Below are 19,972 nucleotides of genomic sequence, written 5' to 3' on the forward strand. Positions count from 1 at the left end.
AGAAAACACTTGCACATACCATTTCAAAGACACAATCGTTTATCGACACTGAGGGTATGCGTACCGGTCGTAGCTCGAACCGCTGTGTGGCCACGAGAAACGCACCGCCCTGTTTCCGACCGTCCGATCTGTCGCAACGTAATATTTGGAATCCTAACGGAATAATTTCGGAGTCTTGTATTGATTCATTACAACCGGATTCCGTGATGGCATACAAATCAAAGCTTACTGTATTTATATTGTTTCTAAATTCTTCCAATTTTGTTCTAAGACCTCTAACGTTTTGGTAGAAAATTTCTATTGATTTAACTACTTTTCGGTTTTTTTGCTGCCTTACGAAACCAAATCCATTCGCTAAACTCTGCATTAACTGGCCAAATTTCGGGTTGGTTCAATGTATTAAATAAATTTTCTGGTACACCAATAATAAATGATGCATAATCCCGCGCCGTTTTGTGTTTAATTTTATCTATCTTAATCAAAGCATCGGGGCCGCAAACATTTTTCACATATTTTGTCAAAGTCTCCAACGAAGTTTCTGGATGTAAGCGCCATACGTGCAAGTACTTTTTACGTTCCATTCCTTTTAATATTAGTGAATCTTTATTACTACCTACACGTACGCTCCTACGTTCACTCGATTGCTCGTTGTTATGGGTGACATTAATATTGTTATTATCACGCTCATCAATACACACCTCTTTACCTATTCCTTGCCCTTCGCAATCCCCTTTATCTTTAAACAAAGGCGCGCAGGTCGAGGCTATTTTTATGGGCGATGCTGACGACGTCGCGGTCGTAGGTTTAGTGGCCGCAAAGGAGTTTACACCTAATATCTCTGTGATAGCATCACTTTTATTAGCTTCCTGTAATGGCTTATTAATATAATATGTGGATTCCAAAGATCGCGAGGTGTCACAACCTGTTTTTGATATATTTGCCCTAGTGCCAATTTTAATGCATTGTTTTTCTTCAAGCGAACTCAAAATCGTTAGTACCGCGTCTAACTTGTTATTTGTGTCACTTAGTTGCTTTTGCAAAATAGCTATTACGTTTGCTTGAATATCGAATCGAGAATTCATTTCGGAACGTAATTGAGTTAAATGCTCCAACAATACAGAATCAGTGCTTAGAGGCGAAGACGTATGATATCTTAATTGATTCCCGCGCTGCATATTTATATTATTATTATCGGGTGTAGCGAGTGACGTATTGCACACGGTTATAAAACTCTTATTTGGCGATTGAGTACATTCTGAACAAACCCAACTTTTCTTGTAATCATTAGTAAAAGCGTGGAATAGTTCTATTTCAATATTAAGACATTTTAAGTCATACCTTTTCAAGCATTTTAGCTTAGAGCATTCCAAATAAAACTCATCGTGTATTTGCAAGCCGCAAGTATTACAACCAATTTTGCTAGTCATTGTAGATTTTTTTACTCTGAACGTAAAACTCACGATGTAATTTATTTACTCTGAACGTAAAACTCACGATCAAAATACAATAACATTTATAGAGGTATAATCCCTGTATTGGTAGAGCAGGTGTAGTTACCCTGTAATAAGCACTAGCTTTAAAGCTACTATAATCTAGATTCAAGGCACAATTACGTCTAGGTTAAAGTCTAGGTTGGAATTCTTACAACATTCTAATGTTTACCCATACCTTTAATTATGCAAATCAACAGAAAGTAGCCTATAAACTCATTGAGATATACATGGAGACGACACCGCCTACATCACTTATGTTCCGCTCAACATACGCCACATGACGTATGTTGAGCGGTTTTTTTTAATGATTTTAAAGTGAAACGCATCAAATATGCCTTCGTGTGTGTTACGATATTGCACAAATAATACAAATAATACGGAAATGTGCAAAGGAATAACTTTCATCGGTAAGAACCTAACTAGATAATAATTTTTAGAACTTAGTTAGAGCAAAAAAATGGCGCACAGATTTTGTTCGTGGTGTCTCCTCCATACGTATAGTAATATTATCTCAATGTATAAACTAGCCTATTTTCAATTTCGACCAGTTCCACGTAAAATATGACTTCGTTAAAGTTTCTTATTCTTATTCTCATGCAATGCAAAAAAACAGAAGTTTATTAACATTGCAAAAAAAAACTAAGGAGCTAATTCTTAGTACTTAGTAGTCTCATATTTACTAGCAGTGGAGTTATTTGTAAAACAAACGTTTGTATGTGCGTCAAGCGACAACTGCTGTCTCAAATCAACACTTCGCCACTTCCTGGACGCGCGCTAACCACAAAATAAATGAAAAAAAATACACAGAGTATATAGAATATCGGATGGTAGGATGTCACCTGGGGAAGTGTTATGCAATTTTTTTTTGTAATATCAAAATTATTTAAAAATATCCAATTAGTTTTCGGAACGAAATTTTTTTAGGCTAAGCTTAAAAGCTTCTGCCAAAGATATCGTATACTTGGTCATGTAGTCTTTTCCATTGTTATTCGAAAATATGCTTACGTATTGTAATGCCTCTACACTTTACAATTGACAAACAGCACAAACATAAAAATTATTACGACACAACAGTATGCAAAGATTGCAGAAAATCAGGTTCCCACGCGCGAAGGTCTACAAACACGTAACACTGAGCAAGCACTGAGCTTTAAAAAATTATTATAAACACAATTTTATAACCAAAAATATTCCAATATAGTTTCCAATAGCTGGCCATTAACAAAAAAATTAAAAACATAAAAAAGAATAATATCGTCATCATTGGTCTTCTTCCACGTTCCAAATTCAAATTACAGCGCGAAATTTGACATATACCAAAAAGTATTGGCTATTATTCTCAATAAAAAAACTTACATGAATGTTATGGGGGTGGAAGGCAAGACGCATCCGCGGGGCCGGCACGGGCGCGGCCATGTTGCGACAGAACGTCCGATCACAACGACAGCTATTTGACTACTGAACCAGGATTTACGGTTTGGGACTTCGCGGAAGTGCTAAGGGTACGAGGGGTGCCACCTGCTGTTTCCTATTGTTGCAACAGGAAGCCCTGCGTACTTGTCTATTATGCTCTGATTATGATGCTTATCGATGGTGTCCTATAGCCATGTTGAGTGGGAATCGAATGTTTCCAAAATTTGATCGATGATATTAACAAATTTGCTATTGAATTTTTTATGCACTGTATCGGGAAAGCACAAATTTCTGAAATACAGCGATAGGTACATAGTAGAAGTCTGAAGTCATTTTGTTCAATGTAATACCTTGTTCAATAAAAGTTATTTTTTTATAAATAACCATTTATTTATTTTTTGTTATTGCTACATATCTATTGTTTTCATTTTTATACTTGATTTTTAATATGTAACAATACATATTGAAAAAACATATCAGACGAGTGGATATAATTGCGAACTACTTCATAACCAATAAAAAAGTATGGTAGTACAATAACCCCTCGTTTATTAGTGCAATTTTCCCACGGCATCCTACCGGCTACCATTTTGTTTTAGTGCAGCAAATTTTATGACTGGGTTATTCAATGTAATAAAATAAAACAAGGAAAGTTTAAGCAGGGTACCCATGTTATATATGTAATAAAAAAAGTTGCTTGTCCATTTAGATAAATAAATATTCTTCTGCATAAAAATAGTTCATGCCTCACTATTTTCAACACAAGTCATCAATTGATCTATAAATTCATCAAAATAAAAATATTACTTTCAACCTGTGTTTCAACATATAATATGTGTAAGAAATTGCTATAAATATTATCATACAGAGAAGCACGTAAACTTTTGTACCGAAAAAAGTCAGGGTACAGTTATAGTCAACCGAATCCGCGGGCAAGCATCTAGATTCCAGTAGTATGAACTATGAACAACATTTTTATAAGATCATAATATTATATAGCAGAACAATTATCGAATTAACAATAACATCAGTTTCGATTCGTTATGGTTTTAAGGATGTGTTGCGAATTTCTTCATAATTATAAGATCCATAAAAATAATATGCTCCAATTCATGAACCTTAAACATAACATAAAAGTAAATATGATTTCTGTTGATTTGTATGAATCTGTTAATTCTGTTGATTTTGATGATAAATAGATGTAACAATTTAGACAATTTAGCTTATAACTTTTATTACCGTAATTACAAATTTTTTGCTACAATTTAATTATTCCATCAAAACCTAATTCTTGCGAAACACATACAATCAATAAGTTCTAAGGTTACATTGAATAACTTAAATTAAAATGAAGCCCCATTCAAACATGGTGACAAAGCAGATGCATTTCACATCTGTTAAATAAATCGATTATTTATTTAGAAGCAAGCTGTATATTGCGGTTCTCTAGACTGTCTTTGTCTAGTCAAGACTCAAGAAGTCAGTCTATTCCAGGAATAATATATAATCGTCGATCGATAATCGTCTGAAATAGACGTAAATGGCCAATGATTGATTGACCTTCCCTAAAATATTGATATAATGTTTGAATCCCAGAGAGAACTAGAAAAAATCAACTCACCTGAGGCTTTATTAATGTACCTTATAAATTAAATGATAGCTTGATAAAACCATCCTTAGATAGTACTGATAACGTGTCACCTTTTTCAAAGCATATCTACTTGCATCCTTTTCAAAATGCCCAGTTATATTCGCCCACGGTGGGCATAAACATTGACAATTACACACATAGCAGTAGCTTGAAAAGCACAGACTTCCTCAATAATCATAACTGGGTATGGTAATGAAAGTGTCGGTAAAAGTGGTCATCATTCGTGAACTTGGAGGAAGTAGAAAAACCCGCGCCGGATGATCTTGGAATGTGTTGGTAAAAACTTGTAAGTGCGTGAATTGAATGACCTTTGTTAGTATGCGTTTTGGTTTATATTGTAAGTAGCTAAATGAAGAGAAGAATGAATAAAATTTGTATGATTTTTTAAGGCAGTTGGCGAGTTACTTTAAATATTTTCCTATTTTAATCGTTAAATATATTTGGTTTTTAGACGAAAAGCTCGGGTTCGAAAAGCCTTATGATCGAATTTTTCTTCTTATTGTAACTAATTGTATAGAATATATTGTATTTTTAAATAATTATCAAATAGATCATCTTAAAATGTATCAACTAGGTGCTACTAATTAAACATTAGGTCTCTACTATTATAATTTATTTCAAACAATTAGCATGATTAATTTGAACAGTAAATATGAGTTTACAACATACAAAGTAGGTATGCAAAACATATTATTATGAAGCATAATATATTATTATAAGTTATTAGTAATTATGTTCTGTAATAGCCCAGAAGCAAATTAGTGTCCATTCTGCCATGCACCACAATCGTGGAACCATCGTGGAACCATTAAACATGACATTACACACGTGCGACGATAAAGAGATTAATCGTAGTTCCGTCTGTAAAACACAGATGGCGCTAAACTTAAAAATAAAACAATGCTAAAAATTTTATTAAATCCGTCTAAGCTTATTTTCTTTATTTAGTACATAATAAGTTAATAATTATTACGACATAACAAAATATTATTATTTTGTAATATCCTGGTTATATCATTTCCTATTATGAAAGTAGAGCACTAATGAAAATTTTACGGGTCAAACGAAGCTTGGATGATTGATTTTCACATTAATTAAATTCGTTAGGTTGAAATTATTATAAATAAATTATGTCATTTATAATTAGATTTGCCTGTAATTGTAATATTTTTATGATATTGAAATTAAAAATGTATCTATTTTTTTAGGAACTCGTTGACTCAAAGTTTTCTTAAACCTATACATAAAGAGATTCTTTTAGTCAGCATTGGAAATTACAGCTGCAATAATTACATCGTCATTACTCATTACATAACCTGATCTAACTACATTGACACTGCATACATTAAAATCATGTCTAATAATAATCGCATTAGATTTGGTATATTTTTACACGAGACAGGACGCCCTAAATTGGGTGAATGAGGTGTGACGACAGGAAATTAGGAAATCGGAAATAATGTACCTTAACTCGTTAATAATAAAGGCGTGGATCAAACGTTTTTCGGAAAGCACAATTTGAACGTCCGCCGGCGTTTCCATTCCCAATCATTTGATAGCAAACATTTCCTATTTCTTTTCATGTTTGAAATTTTATCGGAAATTGTTTTTGATCTCGCTAGTGGGATGTAGGAAGCGTTTTGATTATGTGATTATATTGAGGTTTAAAGTGGGATTATAATGCATCATCATTTTTTTTTAATTTTCAACAACAGATGGCGCTACCTAATGGTATTCATTTAAATATCAAAATTGATCTTAAATTAATAATTATTGGTTTATAGTTATTACTCGACGAAATATAATATACACAAAGGAACCTGTTTAATGTATTAAACTACTGTAGGAAAAAGGAAGAAAATTAAATAGGGTCCGTCTATGTAGTTGGTGCATTACCTATTAAGGTATATAACAATTAAATAAGTGCATGTCTAAAAGGCGTTTACTTAGTATCAGGAGTTGAAATAAAGCAATCCTTTACAATTCATAATTGCATAATATGTAGGTATGTTCATACATCAAACCAAATTGGTCAATTTAAGAGCCCTTTATACTGAAAGTTTAGGCATTTTAGGCACTGAGATGGCTCGCGCCCGCGTTGCGCAGGAGCCGGCGCGGCATGAACTCCGGTGACCTATGAAGGCGGGCGATTATGCCACAGTATAAATAAATCAGTAGTTCGATTTTATTTGCTATCGTAGGAATGTTGTTGATAAATAAATTTACTACTTATCCTATACCATTAAACGAGCAATATTTGCATATTTATATATTTGTTTGTATATATACAGTGTGGAAATTTTCGATGTGCCCTGAAAGGAAAGTACTTGAAATACTAGGGATAGCAAATTTTTCTGAAAGGAAACATTCCTTTTTCAAATTTTATTTTATTATTCAAATCGATAGAAACAATATAAAAGATAATTTATTGTCAATTTCTCTAAAAAAGAGGATCTCAGGCAAGGTAATTTTTAAAACATAATTTTAAATCACTACATAGTATAAAACAAAGTCGCTTTCACTGTCCCTATGTCCCTTTGTACGCTTAAATCTTTGAAACTACGCAACGGATTTTGATGCGGTTTTAATAGTTCTTTCGATTCCCGGTCGAAGAAAATGAATTTTTGAAAATCTTTGAATGCAGTTCTATTTCTTTTTAAAAATAAAGGAAATTTGCTATCTCCAGTATTTCTAGTACTTTCACCCAGGGCCCATCGAAAATTTCCACACTGTATTTACAAACAAATATATTAATATGCAAATATTGTTCGTTTAATAGTATAGAATAAGAAGTTAATTTATATTTACAACAATAATCCTAGGATAACTAACAAAATCAAACTACTGATTTATTTATACCGTGACATGCTCGCCGTTTTACTCGCCGCTCGGTTCTAATACGCGAGCGGCGACTGCAACGTGGTCGGGAGCAAAACTAGCACAGGTCCTCCCTCGATAACGTCCGGCTGGACTCTGGCGGCACTGACGTGGTGCGCGCGAGTCGCATTTTACGTATTATATTTTATATAGAAAAAAATAAGGGCTAAATTAAAAATCTATCCAAAAATTTCCCTGTAAAACCTGATTAGTAAATGAAATGTCAAATTTTCATAAACATAGCGTTCCCCTAATTCTCATAAAACTGATTATGCTTTTAAAATCGATGTTACTTCTGATTTTTTTTTGATCGAGTCAAATGTTTAATATTGTGTTTTTATCCAAAAAAGTCACTAGATCAAACGTTTATCTGTGCTATATATTTTTTTAGGATTTTCAATATGATGATTTCTATCCAAAAACCATGATTTAGAAACATACATTTCGTAGCATGGCCCCTTAAAAAGCGTGCTACCACAAAGGACGACCATTTAATGACTACGTTTACTTTTTATGGCCTGCTGTAATTGTCTAAAGAGTTGTTATAACAGTTGTAGACGAACTATGAAAAATCCATAAAAGTTCCTTAAATACCTTATCTCTAAAGTACTTCTTAGAACGCGTGGGGCACTTCAAACAACCAAAATACATGAAGTATTTCAATTTCTACCCCTCCCACGAAGAAGGCTTTATCCTTAGTCATAATATACAAAGATAAATAAATGTATGGTACAGAGTTTCATTGGATCATCTTTTAAACATTACATACACTCACACCACAAACAAAAAAATTGACATGGAATGCAATGAAATAACACCATATAGAAATTACTGGCAAGCTTTTTATTATTTTTTTACAAATTCTTAATTATTTCAAATAAAGAACGTCCTTCAAACGGGATGGAATCCCGCCATCCAGACAGGAGCCTATTTTAAAATTTAAAAATAAAACGAAGAGTTGTGTAAAAAACGCGGCAAAAAATGTACGTGGTGTGCGCACGTGCTCAAGAATACCAGGTGGACAGGATACGCAACCGTTTGATGCTTAGATAGTCTGTGATTATATTTTTATTACCTGTTGTAAAAATAAAGGGTTGCCTGTTTTACTTTTATCTTTATTATGTATTATGTATAGACAAGACAGTGATAGCCATGTGATAGCTGTTGCTTTGAAAGCCCGCGCGTTTTCTAGTATAGAGGTAGTAGTCAGTAGATAGATATGATATATTTGCAAAGTATTTTGTAATTTAGTCGATTGTCATAGCTGATAGGGGGAGAAGCATTATATAAACCGGTGACTTGATTAGTTTTCCTTTTTACTTAATCTGTCTTATCTAACCCAATATCTAGGTGACTAAAATATACCATTATTTTCACATTAAAACTGTCCATTTAATCAACAAAATGAAATATAAGTTGAATGAATACAATAAATATTTCAGTAGCGCCACATCGAGGTGGCTGGTCGTTCGGTTAATTTATTGACTTTTAACTGGATTTATTACAATGATCCGCGCTCGTGTCGTAACTATGTGAGAAATGCAATGGCGGGAAATCTTTGTTTTTTTTTTAATATTTATTTGATAACGATATTGATAATAACTTAATAAGTATTTGATAAAAGAAAATTGGTGTATTTAATGCTATTTTAAGTATGGAAATCAATTAAAATAAATGAACATGCCTTTATTATTAAAATAACAGCGTTTTGCCACACGATACACGTTAAAAATCTTTATTTTTTAAGAACGTAATTATTAATCTTAGGTAGCAAGCAATATTAAAATAATGCTTTCCATGGTATAAGTACTAGAACGTACCTTATTATGTAATAAAAGTTCATTAAACCGTTGTTTGATAAAAAAATATTGATACATCAATTACTGGAGGGCCGATAATTGGTTACATCGGAAATTACAAGTTTCCCAATCCACAGTTCACTTCACACATAAATTACTGTGATTGAGACGTTATTATTTAACCATCGTTAAATATTTATTGAAGTGAAACTTCTTAGGCGCGTTGAGAGTAAAATTTCAAGGTCGCGTCATGGCAATAGAATCACGTCACGGAGTAAGGCGACGATTTTGGTATCCTTAAATATCACCAAAGAAGTGCACTGCTGAGTCAGCAGTGCTGACACGTGTGCTCGGCACATTTCATTTTTATAATTTTACTCTTGAATCAAATATAATTTAGACTACCATTTAATTTTCATTAAATTAAATCCACAAATTTCCAGAGACGCAAAAGAGTAACAGAACTATAAAATACTGATCATTGTTAAACTTTGTTACGTTAGTTCTCTAACCTACTACCTACACTTCAATTGCATTTGATAATCTTTACAAATCCGAAACAATTGTGAGTAATTAACTTTATCAGATCTTATTCGCAACAGTTAATGCTTTAGAGAATATTGAATCAAACCTTTCCAAATATTTTAAAAGTTCAAAGTAAAAAATATCATTCATCATGTTATCTCTTTTCTTGTGTGTTAAATTAGTTAAATTGTAACTATGATATAGATATTTTGTTACAATATTCAAATACAAAATGATAAAACATCGTACATAACATAAACAAGAGTACTAACAGTTTTTGAAATTTATCATTTTTCGCAGAATTATAGTCGGCTTGAAGTACAAAAAACCTTTGTCAACGGACAGTGTCTTTTTATTAGAAACTAGGTAGTGTGAATCGCTATTTTTGAGACGCTTTAGATATCATAACTGTTGAATACTTTGTAGTCGAAAGTCAGATAAAAGATGGTGTGTGTGCGTGAAATACAGATAAAACAAAATGCATGGTAAATCTATACTAATATAAAGCTGAAGAGTTTGTTTGTTTGAACGCGCTAATCTCAGGAACTACTGATCCGATTTGAAAAATTCTTTCGGTTTTAGATAGCCCATTTATACATAATATCATCTCGCTCCGCTCCTGTTGGTCTACAGGAGCGGAGCAATGCGGGTAAAACTGCGGAGCACCTAGTGTTGTAATAAAAAAAAACTCTCTTATTAATATCAACTGTCAAATCTGAACCGTCATTAAATATTAACAAGCTGTCCCTGTAAATTAAAACCGTCCATTTTTGGATTTCAAGATAGACTTTAATTATCTGTAAGCAAGCGGTTCTTCTTGACCTGTTTGAAAGCAAATGGACAACACATGTTTCGTCTGTAGCATTCTTTGCAAATCGCACGTAAACGCTTCGGCTCTTTTATCTGGATTATTGGAGCGAGAACAGAGTGCAACATTTGTTTTGAGTATACATATCATCTGTCTAATGCGATTCAACTGTGGCTGTATGGATCGTTGTCCTTTGCCCGTATATGTACCTACTGTGTTGTCATAAAATAATCATTTTCTTTTTTGTGTTTTTAATAATAGTAACTACGTACAAATTTTATAGGTTATTTTATAGGTAAATTTATAGTATCTAAGTGCAAAACTTTAGATAGTAGGTACTATAACAAATAATTTAAAATATGAACTCTACCAAAGTACCTTAAATTGGGCTTACAATAAAAATTCTAAACTCGAAACACTGGAAGTTACTAGCATTTTTATACACTATAAATAGCGGTAAAAGATTAATCTCAGAAAGCTTCTAGGAAGAGTGTGGGCGTGATGAACGAATTCTCTTATTTCTTAAATCTCTCAAAACGTAACCACTTCGTGACGATGACAAATTTTTAAGATGAAATTCCTTTCCGAGTTTGTCAATTGTTTTTGATTACGTGATTAATTAATTAATTTATTGTTTAACCGTTTTATAGATTAAATAAGAATAAAAATTAACACGAATTACAACAAAATAAACTATCGGATGACTAGTTTTTAGTTCTCAGTGATATCAAAGAACATTAAAACTAAATGAAAGATAGTCCGTGAAGATTAAAACTGATTGAAATTATGACAATCTCTATCTTAATTGAAATTTAGTATCGTTTATGTTTAGACGTGATGAAGCAATTGTTTCTTTACGTTCTTTGTAAGTATGCTTGAAAATGTAGTTTTAGTGGTATTTACATACAAATTTCTGTTTATAGATTTACATATTGTGTGGACAAATCTCTTATTTGCATATAGCTGTTATTGCACAAGAATTTAGTATGTATAAATAAAAAATAACAGTTCCAAAAACTTCTTACTCGAATAGTCAAATGTTTATTTATTCAAGTGGTCTAAGAATAATTGTAGGTAAATACCGGGTTTGTTCATCGCTCTTGTTATTTAGAATTCCAAAAATCATCTCGTTCATACATTTTTTCACGTGTAAATCGATTTCGCAATTTTGCATTTGTAATAAACAAACAATCAAGAAATAAAATTCTTTCTTCTTTTGTTAGATTCGTCATTTGAGTGATGTCCATGGCAATATTATTCTTCAACTAGCTGCTCCGCGCAGTTTCACCCCCGTGGCTCCACCCCTGTTGGTCGTAGCGTGATGATATATAGCCTATAACCTTCCTCGATAAATGGGCTATCTAACACCGAAAGAATTTTTCAAATCGGACCAGTAGTTTCCGAGATTAGCGCGTTCAAACAAACAAACAAACAAACTCTTCAGTTTTATAATATTAGTATAGATTCTGTATTAGGTATATTATTTTTTCATTCATTGCTTTATGAATATTCTTTATAGTTCTATCAACAAACGCACAGAAAAACAGAAAGCCCCTCCCCTTCCCGCACCTCACGGACTTCAAGCTGGAAGACATCGATGAACCAGTTTTTACATTCGAGGGTGTAAACTATGATGAGCTGCCTCCACTCCTGAAGAAGAAGTATACTGACTGCGTCGCAGATTATATCAGATGTTCTAGACAATTGTAACGTACATTTTTAAGTTATTATCGCGATTTTTTTAAGCTATTGCATAGCTTGAAGCTTCTATCGTGGGCCTTGAGCGCGGGGACCGAATCGAGAAATTCCGTAACGAAAAAACCTCACGCTCCCCACTCCGACCGCTCGGGCTTGAAGGCATGCTATGCAATAGCTTTACCGCGGCAGTCCCCGAGTGCCACACGTCTTTTTTTACTATTTATTTTTCCTCGCATTTTTTTTTTTTCGTTTTTCATCATCCTACTAATATTATAATTTATGCGAAAGTTTGTGAGGATGTGTGTGTGTTTGTTACGCTTTCATGCAAATACTACTGAACCGATTACAATAAAATTTAGCACACATATCCCGGAAATCCCACGGGAACAGAAACTATACGGGTTTTGCTTGAAAACGCGGGCGAAGCCGCGGGCGGAAAACTAGTCTTTTATAATATTACGTAGGTAATATAAGTATACGTATAATTTATGTTTTTATTACATACAGGTTATATCACAATCCCCTATGTGGTTACGACACATACAGATGGAAGTATCACTACTTTCATAGCTACTGCGAACTAGAGTATCAGAACTGCGAGGACAAACACATAAAAGATAGTAAGTAAATTAGATCCATTGTAAATGACCCTTATGAATAAAACTACATTTTTATGTACTAAATCTGGTAAACTAGCCAGTAAAATAAATATTTGTCTATGTGTATATTTCATTTACAGGTAATTTGACATCAGTTATTATTTTCTAATTATAAATCAGTAAATTAGCATTTTAATGCCATAAAAATTAAATTTTTAAAGTACTTAAAAAAGGTCCTTTCTGATCCAGCTTTTCTGGCTTAAAAAAATAAAACCAAAATCCTAGACATATAAATTAACTGCTAAATTTAATACTTTTCAGGAAGGTATCACGTCATGGGAGAAGGATTTAAGTGCGAACTGCAAAGGCGTTTTGGTGATGATAGTGTGGTTATAGATAGATTGTTTCTGAAATAAACCAGTTTCTTTTTATTTTGTAATAACCTGACATGTGTGGTTGTAAAACAAGACAACTAGATTACTCAGTTGTTCACCGCAAGTGCCAGAAAACAAAAAATAAATAAAAAATCGTTCCCCTATTAGAGAAATAGCTTTTGCTGTTGTAATGTTGGTAAAATATATCAATGCTGATGTATAAAAATCATGCAAGAAGTATTTATTAAATCAATTTAGTGTGTGGATAGATTATAGCCAACATTCACATAGGTAAGTCAGGAATTAATGAAAGAAAAAAGAAATATATTCTTTGACCGCGATAATAATTATACCTTGCGCTTTCACAAAGGTATTTTTATAAAGATATTTTCCCTTTATCGCTTTTGCAATATAAAAATCGATTATACACTTCATACAAGACCGGTTCGAGGAAATAAATCGAAACCCGAAGGTTTGCGACATGTTCTCAGAATAATGATGTAAAGGTTATGTAGAGAATTACAAGGTGTTCCGCAATTATTAGCTTAAGGTGATGAATTAATTTTTCTAACATTTACGGCCCTTTTTAAACCTTCGTAATTTTTATATTATTAAAGTTGTCGTGATGAAAATTCTTGACAAGAAAGTTCAATAGTAACACAATACGTCTACCGTTTTAGAAACATGATTCCATGATATTTTCTCGATAGAAAAAAAATACAAAGTTCTCATTGTTATTTTTTTATAATCTCTGGCATCTTCAAAATAACAAACGTAAAGTTACGACTTTTTGGATATTAACTATAAAACATACAACCTATACGTCTACCGATTTAGAATTTTGAAATATGCGATGGTTTTGAAATAAACAAGAAATACTTGAAATTAGCGCGCGACCAGCCAATATAGCGAGAGCCGCCCTGTACCTTCCTACCCCGATCGCTGCACGAGTCATTCCCGCTACGGCCGTCACACGGGGAACTTGTGTCGCTCGCGCAATCGTAAAAAAGGGTGACAACACGATAAGACAAAATGAGACAAATGGGGACAATAAAGAAAATAAGAAGAAGAAACATAAAGGTTGGAGGAAAAAGAATGCTTACAATTGGAACAAATTAATGAAGTAAGTTGGTTTTATTTTAAATTTGATGATAATTGTATTATAGACGATGTTTGATATGTACCCCTGTTTTAAGTACATAACGAATGTGTAAGATTTTTTCATTTATAGCATAGATAATCTTTTCAGAAATCCGGAATCCAGAAGGAAAATAAACCCACTGATTGTTCACAATGTGAACCCACTCCTTCGTAAGTACCTTTATTCAGTCAAAAATGTATGTTATCAACGTTCTACTGGTTTTATCGCATGATTCCATTTTTAGCAAAAAGCAACAAAGTGCAAAGAAATAAAAAATCATGGTGAACTTAGTGGAAGTATGGCGGACATAATATGGAACAGGAGCTCATTGGAGTAGTATTATATTTAAAAAAAATACGAAATAATTTCAAGAATTACATTTCTTAGAAGGTGGTAGATAAGTATGTTGTATAAAGAATTTGATGTTGATATTTATTTCATTTATACTTACTACACCTGTGCGGGAAATTGCTTAGTAATAAAACAGGTTTATATTCATATTTACATAGTAATGTGAGTTTTCATTTCGAAAAATTTTGTGTAAGTATATTAAATTGAGTTCCTGGGTGATCTGGAAACACAATTGGGCCCGGAAGATGGCGCTGCAGTCACTCCTCCTAATGACATGAATCGATTTGGATGAATATTTGTGTGCACATTTCATTTTTGTGGGATGATTGGTTGATTCGCTTTCACATTAGCTAATACATATTATGTATTTTTGTTGTTAGAAAGTAAACTTAATTTAATGTTTATAATACATTATTATTGGTATAAATAAGCCAGTGTTCGTCTCACATTGCTGTACCTGCCTACCTACCCTACCAGGGCCTAACTTTGTTCTGGCTATTTTATTTTGATTATTTGTAATGAATAATTACAATTATAATAGAGTGCAAAAAATAAATACATGCGTCAATATATTTTGTGTTTTTTTTTTAACAATTTTTTTATTTAAAAAAATATCATTCCGACCGCGGCTTTGCCCGCGTGGAATTAGGTTATATCGTGAATCCTGTTTTATCCCACAGAAGTGTTCAGTTCGGATAAAAAGTATCCTATGTGTAAATCCAGGCAATTAGCTATATTTTATCAAAATTGGTAATGTAGTCTTGACGTGATTAAGTAACAACTAACAAAAAAAAAAATACAAATTAACATCCAAAGTTTCGCATCAGTTTTACTGTATTAGTGATATCTTCCACTCTTGACTTTGACTGAGAAGAATTAGGGTTTATAACTTCTTTCAGAAATAGTACCTTTCATTTCTGGGCATGATGTAATATCTACGTCAGCATCAAATTCTATCTAAATCAATTCAGTAGTCCGCGTTATTGAGTACCATTTCATTTTTTCAGAGTAACAATATTTTTTGTTATTTTAAAGATTATTTATAACCTGTATTATTTTGTAATAAAGTAAACATTACGAAATAATAATAATTATTAATAATGTCTAAGTAGTTGTTGGAAAGAAGATTATTTGTTTTTAAGCAAGAAAATAAAACCAATAAATCAACAATTGAATAAATGTATAACAATATTATAACTGTATGACGACTCCATACATGTTTGTCCCGAGTCGGCCAGCGGCAGCGCGGCGAGTTTGCAAGAATGACTTCGCGCACACCGGCGTTCGCGATAGCGAGCTATTAGACTCCGCCCGCCAAGCAGTGGATTTTTTTTTGTGTATCGTCTTAATATCAAAATAACGAAGAAATGCTGAAGGCTACAACTAATGGCGCTAATTGTGCTAAATGATAGTATTTGTACATAAATTAAATAAATTAATATTCCTAGATAAATCACGCAATCAATTCGGCAACAAGAAAAACTTGTAGGTATTCTAAAAAAATCTATTGCATGTTTCATTCTTATTACACGCTTTATATTAGCTTCACCTGTATGTTTGTAACCGACTTCTTTGGGCGCGATTTTGACCCACTTTAAACGGCTAGATTTCGTTTAAACTTTGTAGATTTATTGAGGACCGATGATTTGATAAAATTTTCTATTTTTTAGTTCGGTTTTCTATAAAAAGCGTGTTTTTTAGTTTTTAAACTATTATTTTTAGTTAAGTGATTGAGAATTTTAAATCTTCTTGTGCTATACACTAAGAAATGAACTGTGGATGATGTCAAATAGAGCATAATAAGCGTTAAACAGTGCTAAATGCGCTTCTAAACAGAAAGGATGCCTGCACTATACAATTATACATATACTGGTGAAACCAAAAAGCATATCTAAAACGAAGGGTCTTACTGTCATACATGTATGCAACTACATAAATAAAATAAATAAATAAAATAAAAACTACCTCATTCATTCTCAATTATAAGTCTCACTCACAATACAGATAGTATTGTTCCTGTAGTGTAAAGTGAAGTCCCATATCCCCAAGTGGGGTAAGGGGCAGATGCATTATCCATACATCTGTAATACTGATCGATTTTCTTTAGGGACAAGTAGGTGATCAGCCTTCTGTGTCCTGAAAGACGGAGACATTTTTTTCTTCGTCTCCACCGGGAATCGAACCCAGGACCTCTCGGTTCTACGCTCACGCGTCAACCACTGTAGTACTGTACAAGGAGGCGGTCAAAAACTGTTCTTATAGAAGTAGTTATATTAGGTACTTCTGGTACTAACAGGAGAATTTATTCGTAAAGTAAAACCTCTTATCGACAGTTAAATAAAACGACATGCGGATTTGAAAGCAAGGCAAGGTCGTATGCGACATGATTTAAATTCCAAGTTGGCGCAGTACGCAGATGCTTTAATTTATTGACCCATGATACAAAAAGGAAAGAAAAACAACTAGGTATAAGTTGAGCTCCCAGTTCCATAGCATCTTGTAGTTATCTAGTATCACATTATAATGGTCCTCCATGAATGTATTAAAAAGCGTAAAGTGATTTTGTTTTGCGTTATTTATTTACTTTAACCAAGCAAGTACGAATAGATAGCACAAAAATAAGTACCTTGATTAAAAAAAATTCAACTAACAGTTCCCTATAATATTATTATTCTTTAAATCGAGATTGGGAAGCATCCAGGATCTATGGTGAAAACTAAAACAGACAAGCATGAATCAAAGCAATCAGTATTCACTTTCACAATTACCATAGATAACACAACAATCGAACATGGCGGCATGTCTCCGCGTGAAATGTCATTTTGACAGTGACGTCATTAGTGCACTCAATACGTCATTCGTGTCATAATCTTATCTTATTAAATAGTTGTTTCTTCTATGATAATCTCCTGGCATTTGATTGGGTGAAAGTTATATTTTGTGTCCTAATTTAAAATTGTGCAAGAGTTCAATTTATGGTAGTCCCTTTCTATTCCATTAGCTACAACTGTATTTATCTTTTTTTTCTGATAGCTGTGATTTCAAAATATTTTCAAGGATATTATTAACACTTAAAAATACAGGGAATCGATTCAGAATATTACAAACAAACCCGATTGCTTGTGCAATATCAATCGTTTGAACATTTAGTTCCTATTAAATCGAGGCCGGTGAATGACGCACGACATTTTGAAAAAAAACCTAATCAATTTAAGCTTTTATATCCATTTACTTTGATTTAGTACATTGCATATAATATACATTGGAAAACATAAAATAAATTATACCTAAATAGATTAAGTCACTAACTTTTCTAATGTAAATGAATTCATTTGAATGTCAATGTGACTGCATAAAACTTTAACTTTCAATAGATATTTGTTACGAAAAAAATATACCAGCCGAATTGAGAAGTCCTTTTTTTGAAGTCAGTTAAAAACTATTCAATATTTGAAATAAATATATATATTTCTGTGAAAATTAACATTTACTTCTACCGACTACTTAAGAAGGCATACAAATAATCATAATAAGTATTAAAGGCATACAAATATGAAATAATGTTAAACTCATGTTAAACTGCAGTTACAAGGCAACCAAGATACACAACACCTCCACTCAATACGTGTAAAAATTCATTTTCCTATACAAATGAGTCACAAAACCAATAAGGTAATTCCCGTCTACTATAAGAATTGTATGTCACCACGGAAACATGAACAGAGATCGTATCAATAAATGATAATATTATTAAATAAATAGTTCCGTCACTAATAATAATTATTGGCGTTTTAATATTGTTATGGCAATGATTAATCTATACTAATATACTAATAATATTGTAAAGCTGAAGAGTTTGTTTGTTTGAACGCGCTAATCTCAGGAACTACGGTCCGATTTGAAAAATTATTTCAGTGTTAGATAGCCCATTTATCGAGGAAGGCTATATATTATATCATCACGCTAAGATCAACAGGAGCCGAGCAACGCGGGTGAAACCGCGGGGCGCAGCAACAAATAATAAAATGAAATAAGCATAGCAACATATAAGAAATACCATACATTAGTAGTAGAGAATCTGCTATTTCGTGTTAAAATCTGTCTGCAATTAGTTTATCTTATTGATCATCGTGACTTCGCATAAATGCATTCAATTTGCATTTATACGATAAACATGTATACGATAAAAATAGCCTGTGCATTCCTTAAAAACACGTTTGGTACTTGAACAAAATCCAATAGAACCTATTCCGTTAGTACAATCACATTAGTCCGATGGTACGATGGTAATCAACACAAACATATCAAAAGACTAGCTTTCCGCCCGCGGCATCGTCCGCGTTTTCAAAGAAAAACCCGCATAGTTCCCGTTCCCGTGGGATTTCCGGGATAAAACCTATCCTATGTGTTAATCCAAGTTATCCTCTATATGTGTGCTAAATTTCATTGTAATCGGTTCAGTAGTATTTGCGTGAAAGAGTAACAAACACACACACATCCTCACAAACTTTCACATTTATAATTAGTAGGAAGAATTTATATATTACTAGCGGTCCGCCCCGGCTTCGCCCGTGGTACATATTTACTTTTTCTCTACATAAAAACCATCCTCGTACTTCAAGGAATATAATAAAAAAAGAATTATCGAAATCGGTTCGGCCGTTCTCGAGTTATGCGCTTACCAACACATTTTGCGATTCATTTTTAGGGTTCCGTAGCCAAAATGGCAAAAACGGAACCCTTATAGTTTCGTCATGTCCGTCTGTCCGTCTGTCCGTCTGTCCGTCTGTCACAGCCGATTTACTCGGAAACTATAAGTACTACAGTGATGAAATTTGATGGGAATATGTGTTGTATGAACCGCTACAAAAATATGACACTAAATAGTAAAAATAAGAATTGGGGGTGGGGCCCCCCATACATGTAACTGAGGGATGAAATTTTTTTTTTCGATGTACATACCCGTGTGGGGTATCAATGGAAAGGTCTTTTAAAATGATATAAAGTTTTCTAAAAAACATTTTTCTTAAAGTGAACGGTTTTTGAGATATCAGCTCTCAAAGTCGTAAAAAGTATGTCCCCCCCCCTCTATTTTTATAACTACGGGGTATAAAATTCTAAAAAAATAGAGGTGATGCATGCTAATTAACTCTTTCAACGATTTTTGGTTTGATCAAAGTATCTCTTATAGTTTTTGAGATAGGTTGATTTAACTGTAATTTATTATATTTGCTGCTACGGAA

At 32.9% G+C, this 19,972-nt stretch overlaps 2 protein-coding genes and 1 long non-coding RNA gene across 3 annotated transcripts in view; 2 read left to right on the top strand and 1 right to left on the bottom strand.

Moving 5' to 3' along the window:
* rau (RA domain-containing protein rau) overlaps positions 1-19,972 on the bottom strand; it is a 71,005-nt gene that overhangs the window by 8,123 nt on the left and 42,910 nt on the right. The window lies entirely within an intron of this gene.
* On the top strand, positions 8,416-13,279 carry LOC149490160 (uncharacterized). The gene is made up of 4 exons (XM_089709719.1): positions 8,416-8,470; positions 12,086-12,272; positions 12,772-12,884; positions 13,185-13,279. The coding sequence occupies exons 1-4, from the start codon at positions 8,416-8,418 to the stop codon at positions 13,277-13,279; spliced, it is 450 nt and encodes a 149-aa protein (XP_089565845.1).
* Positions 13,787-15,299, top strand: LOC149490161 (uncharacterized). Its single transcript, XR_016316423.1, has 3 exons — positions 13,787-14,360; positions 14,487-14,548; positions 14,623-15,299. It is a non-coding gene; the product is annotated as an uncharacterized LOC149490161 (long non-coding RNA).

This window comes from Colias philodice, chromosome 2 (genome assembly GCF_061535455.1).
Source record: "Colias philodice isolate Cphi_HAF_F1 chromosome 2, ilColPhil1 Martin Lab GWU primary, whole genome shotgun sequence".
NCBI lineage: Eukaryota > Metazoa > Arthropoda > Insecta > Lepidoptera > Pieridae > Colias > Colias philodice.

Bases quoted from the DNA above. Each gene is read 5' to 3' on its own strand.
- LOC149490160 (XM_089709719.1), top strand. From the start codon at position 8,416: ATGTACGTGGTGTGCGCACGTGCTCAAGAATACCAGGTGGACAGGATA. The intron at 8,471-12,085 runs GTTTGATGCTTA...TATTCTTTATAG, and splicing joins GGTGGACAGGATACGCAACC to TTCTATCAACAAACGCACAG. The intron at 12,273-12,771 runs GTAACGTACATT...TATTACATACAG, and splicing joins ATCAGATGTTCTAGACAATT to GTTATATCACAATCCCCTAT.